The sequence below is a fragment of the Anabrus simplex genome, chromosome 6, assembly GCF_040414725.1.
Source record: "Anabrus simplex isolate iqAnaSimp1 chromosome 6, ASM4041472v1, whole genome shotgun sequence".
NCBI classification, from domain to species: domain Eukaryota; kingdom Metazoa; phylum Arthropoda; class Insecta; order Orthoptera; family Tettigoniidae; genus Anabrus; species Anabrus simplex.
The window spans coordinates 122,976,972-122,982,971 of record NC_090270.1 but is presented as its reverse complement, the minus strand read 5'-3'; the positions used below and the strand labels follow the sequence as shown (position 1 = coordinate 122,982,971).

At 42.4% G+C, this 6,000-nt stretch overlaps 1 protein-coding gene across 1 annotated transcript in view; it reads left to right on the top strand.

Moving 5' to 3' along the window:
• Positions 1-235: 235 nt before the first annotated feature.
• LOC136875534 (facilitated trehalose transporter Tret1) overlaps positions 236-6,000 on the top strand; it is a 58,753-nt gene continuing 52,988 nt past the window's right edge. Inside the window, exon 1 of the mRNA XM_067149081.2 lies at positions 236-321. Within this exon, the coding sequence (XP_067005182.2) occupies positions 286-321 (36 nt within the window). The 5' untranslated portion in view covers positions 236-285. The remainder of the gene's footprint in view (positions 322-6,000) is intronic.

Below are 6,000 nucleotides of genomic sequence, written 5' to 3'. Positions count from 1 at the left end.
CCGGCCTGAACTGATAAAAACATCAACTGCTTTCCCAGTAGATAGTATCAGTAGCGTGTTCCGACAACTAGCGAGCACGCCGGTCCGCACTCAAGTGCTGCGACGTCCTGCGATGACACCTCTGGATGACAGGTGTTGTTTACCTAGCCTTTGCAATGTTTAATTACCAACTCCGAGTACTTAGCGCTAAACAGCCCGAGTGAGGTGATATAACATCTGCCGGACTGGGGTTATCAGCCAGTGCTCTGCAGTAGGCCAGGTCGAACACGTCCACTTCACAGCACCATGATCACCGCCAACGTCCGCTCCGTCTTCATGCAGGTACATTTTCTTTACTTCGCTCATCATCAGAGTAATTACCAAGAGAAATATGCATTGCTACAGCAAATTACATAGTTCTCTGGCTGCGTGGTGGAGATGGTTAAACACTCACAGACTGTATCTGAGGTTGTAAAGTAACTAACTAATTAACCAACTAACTACAAATGTTTCCATACCGCACCCTGAAGGGTGAACTCCCTATGATGAATTCTAACGATGAAGATGGCACACACACACACACCCAGCCCCCGAGCCATCGGAATTAACTATTGAAAGTTAGAATCCCCATCCCGGCCGGGAATCGAACCCGGGACCTACTGGAACAAAGAACAGCAGGCTAACTATTTATCCGGACATTTCGAGCAGTGAAAGTGATGCACGGAGAGGATCAGCGGGTTGGTGGCCGTGGTCTATACTATGAACTGTCCCGGCATTCGCCTTAGTGCAGGAGAATGGAAAACCACGCAAAACCATTCTCGGGACAGCCGACGATGGTGATCAGCCCCTCTCCGTCTCTCGAATGCAGAGTTGTCGGATCACGGACCAGTTCTGGCCAATTGTAGGCCGAAAACCTACTCTGCATCCGCCGACGAGGTTGCGAGATAGAAACCTGGAACAGTCGCTCGACATGAAAATACGTTTAAATGCCAGAAATCCGCGTCAGTAGATTTACTTGTGGCCAAATTATGACTTTCTGGACTCTCCTACGACCTTGTGTTCAAGCAACTTTACATACTCATATGGTGTAAAAGCCTGCCTCTCGGAAGTTTTTATCTGAACATGATTTCATTCTCCATCTGAACGATCCAACCGGCCACCTAGTTGGAAACGCTCTGGCTAAATATGATGGAAAGAGGTGGTTAAGGTAAAAAATTTGAATTTTGGGGTGGAAGGGAACATTGGTGACGGAATTTTTGGGTGAGGGCGATAATCAAGGAGATAGGCAAAATGAGTATGGTTACAATTTACAATTGGGAAAATACGGAAAACCGCCTTCAGGGCTGCCGACAGTGGGGTCCGAACCCACTATATCCAGCTGCGCACCCTTTTCATTAACATTCCTTTTCTGTTTCCTTTTCCATTATTATTATTATTATTATTATTATTATTATTATTATTATTATTATTATTATTATTATTATTATTATTATTATGTCCCACTCGTTGGCTGAACGGTCAGCGTACTGGCCTTCGGTTCAGAGGGTCCCGGGTTCGATTCCCGGCCGGGTCAGGGATTTTAACCTTAATTGGTTAATTCCAATGGCACGGGGGCTGGGTGTATGTGCTGTCTTCATCATCATTTCATCCTCATCACGACGCGCAGGTCGCCTAAGGGAGTCAAATAGAAAGACCTGCACCTGGCGAGCCGAACCCTTCCTGGGATATCCCGGCACTAAAAGCCATACGACATTTCATTTCATTATTATTACTATTATTATTATTATTATTATTATTATTATTATTATTATTATCATTTCTTAATCTGTTTACCCTCCAGGGCTGGTTTTTCCTCGGACTTAGCGAGGGATCCCACCTTCATCGCCTCAAGGGCAGTGTCCTGGAGCGTGAGACATTGGGTCGGAGGATACAACTGGGAGGAGGACCAGTACCTCGCCCAGGCAACCTCACCTGGTATGCTGAACAGGAGCCTTGTGCCGGATGGGAATATTGGAAGGGATAGACAAGGAAGAGGGAAGGAAGCGGCCGTGGCCTGAAGTTAGGTACCATCCCGGCATTTGCCTGGAGGAGAAGTGGGAAACCACTGAAAATTACTTCGAGGATTGCTGAGGTGGGAATCGAACTCTTCTCTATTCAATTAACCTCCCGAGGCTAAGTGGACCTCGTTCCAGCCCTCGTACCAATTTTCAAATTTCGTGGCAGAGCAGCAAATCGAACCCGGGCGTCCGGGGATGGCTGCTAATCACGCTAACCACTACACCACAGAGGCGGGCATTATTATTATTTATTAATGAATTAATTTAAAATTATACATATCTAGATGACCGGAATTTTTACAATTGATAAAAGATTAGACCTATTATTACAGTTAGACATTAGGTTTATTATAAAATTTACCATTGGTAGAAAAGTATAAAATATACCATTTAACAATAGAGAAATTTTACAACTACTACAGTGACAGTTCAAATAATCTTGTACACAAATGATCGACCGTAGGGTATATGCTGACAGGGAATTTTTGTATTGTTTTGGGGTGTAATATCCACCTCCACCCTTGCCGCCAGATTACTTTCCACATGTTTGGGAACAGCCTGTATATACACTTTGAGATGATGACTCTAGGGACGAATAATGAATGAAAAGGTTATATATTGTGAAATAGATTGAATCACAATTCAAGGAGGGGAAATCAAAACCCTGAGATTTGCTGATGATGTTGTTATTTTATCTGAGATTGCAGGAGATCTGGAGAATTTGCTAAATGGTATGGACAGAGTCTTGAGTAAGGAGTAAAAAGCAAAGTCATCTCCGTACAGGCCACGAAGGCCCTTGGAGGGGTGGAAGGTAAAGGCTTCCACTACCCGCAACCTCGGCACATGATGAGGTAGAGTGGTTAGCTTTACGCCCGGCCCGGTTTGCCACCCCACCCCCAGGTACTCATTTTTGGTGTAGGCTGAGTGAACATCGGGGCCATGTGCACCTCCGGAAGTTGAAATCTCGTTTCTTAAATTTTACGACTTCCTGACGGGAATTCGAACCCACGTCCTTCCGGGCGAACCGAGCACGCCTTTACCACCTCGGCCAAGCAGCCCCCTTGAGTAAGGAGTACAAGATGAAATGAAATAAGTCCAAGACAAAAGTAATGGAGTGCAGTCGAATGAAGTCAAGTGATGCGGGATACCCCCCTCCCCCCGTCACAAGGCCTCTGTTCAGCATAGCAGGTGAGACCGCCCGGGTGAGGTATTTGTCCTGCTTCCTAGTTGTATCCCCCGACCCAAAGTCTCAATCTCCAGGGCACTGCCCTTGGGGTGTGATCACTGGCTAAGCCCGAGGGAAAAACCAATTCTGGAGAGAGAGAATAAACACTCAGGGTGTAAAATTTCAACTTAAAATTCATTTTATCATACTTATTATGTTCAGGTAAAAAACGTGCATTATTATACAATGTATTTCTATTAAGACATTTGCAGTTTAAGAAATGTTCAAGAAAATAGGATAGATTTGGTGTTTTTTGACAAGAAATTCTAAACACTTCCACCTGAAAGGTATAAATTCCACTTCAGTAATCAGAAAACTGACTGTATTTAAATATAGAATGATTAAAATTATTTTCAGTGAAGGCAAAGATCAATTGAATGGAATTCATCTAACACAACAATATAAATTATACGAATTGTTCTGTCGCGTGCCCTGAAAATGGCTGTTCATTGGCTGTATGAATACGTTAGGTTTTAGCCAGTTCACCCCGTGGGATTTGGTACATACCGTACTGGCAACAAGCGTGGTTTTCAACGTCTTGTTTGACCTCAGTTTGCGCCGTTTTGACAATTTCTCTTTCTTTCATATTATGAAGCTTCCTTTTTCTTTTCGTTCTTAATTCGTTTTCCCTCCAGGGTTCGGTTTTCCCTCGGACTCAGTGAGGGATTCCACCTCTACCGCCTCAAGGGCGCTGTTCTGGAGCGTGAGACGTTGGGTCGGGGGTACAACTGGAGAGGAGGACTAATGCCTCGCCCAGCTGGCCTTACCTGTTATCTTGTTATGCCCTGTGGGGGATGGGCAAGAAAATCGAAATACTTCCTTCTGAAAGGTATAAATTCCACTGCAGTAACCTGGAAACTGACTGTATTTAAAATAGAAGCGGCCGTGGCTCTACGTTTGCCTGGAGAAGACGAGGGAAACCACGGAAAACCGTTTCTACGATGGCTGAGGTGGGAATCGTACTCCCCTACAGGAACTGGAAATCAAGTAGGGATGACATAAAATTGTTAGTGTTGAACTGTAGAAGTATTGTAAAGAAAGTAAGTAATTTAATAGATATATATTTACCAGATATTGTAACAGGAGTTGAATCATGGCTGAGAAATGATATAATGGATGCAGAAACTTTCTCACGGAACTGGAGTGTGTATCGTAGAGATAGGATAGGAATGGTGGGAGGGGGGGTATTCATTCTGGTGAAAGAAGAATTTGTAAGCTACGAAAAAGTTAAAGACGAGACACATGAAATTCTAGGTGTAAGGCTCATTTCTAAAGATAATAGGCAATTTGATATATTTGGAGTGTACAGACCGGGAAAGGGTAGCACTGACACGGATTCAGAATTATTTGATAAGATAATCAGCTATGTAGGAAACGACAAGGAAAGAAATGTTATTGTAGCAGGAGATCTGAATTTACCAGATGTCAATTGGGAAGGAAATGCGAACGACAGGAAGCATGACCAACAAATGGCAAATAAGTTAATATGGGAAGGATAGCTAATTCAGAAAGTGATGGAACCAACCAGAGGGAAAAATATCCTGGATGTGGTTCTGATAAAACCAGATGAGCTCTATAGAGAAACTGAAGTAATAGATGGTATTATTGATCATGAAGCTGTTTTTGTCGTAGTTAAAAATAAATGTGATGGAAAAGAAGGTCTTAAAAGTAGGACTATTAGGCAGTACCATATGGCTGATAAAGCAGGCATGAGGCAGTTTCTAAAAAGTAACTATGATCGGTGGAAAACGGTAAATAAAAATGTAAACAGACTCTGGGATGGGTTTAAAGGAAATTGTTGAGGAATGCGAAAACAGGTTTGTACCTTTAAGGGTGGTAAGGAATGGTTAAGACCCGCCTTATTATAATAGAGAAATAAAGAGACTAAGAAGGAGGTGCAGACTGGGAAGAAATAGAGTTAGAAATGGCTGTGGAAGTAAGGAGAAATTGAAAGATCTTACTAGAAAATTTAATCTAGCAAAGAAGGCAGCTAAGGATAACATGTTGGTAAGCATTATTGGCAGTCATACAAATTTTAGTGAAAAATGGAGGGTATGTATAGGTATTTTAAGGCAGAAACAGGTTCCAAGAAGGACATTCCAGGAATAATTAATGAACAAGGGGAGTGTGTATGTGAGGATCTTCAAAAAGCAGAAGTATTCAGTCAGCAGTATGTAAAGATTGTTGGTTACAAGTAGAATGTCCAGATAGAGGAGGAGACTAAGGCTAAAGAAGTATTAAAATTTACATATGATAATAATGACATTTACAATAAGATACAAAAGTTGAAAACTAGAAAAGCGGCTGGAATTGATCAGATTTCTGGGGATATACTAAAGACAATGGGTTGGGATATAGTACCATATCTGAAGTACTTATTTGATTATTGTTTGATCGGAGGAGCTATACCAGATGAATGGAGCGTTACTATAGTAGCCCCTGTGTATAAAGGAAAGGGTGACAGACATAAAGCTGAAAATACAGGCCAGTAAGTTTGTCATGCATTGTATGTAAGCTTTGGGAAGGCATTCTTTCTGATTATATTAGACATGTTTGTGAAATTAATAACGGGTTCGATAGAAGGCAGTTTGGTTTTAGGAAACGTTATTCCACTGAAGCTCAACTTGTAGGATTCCAGCAAGATACGGTATAGCAGATATCTTGGATTCTGGAGGTCAAATGGACTGTATCGCGTTTGACCTGTCTAAAGCATTTGATAGGGTGGATCATGGGAGACTA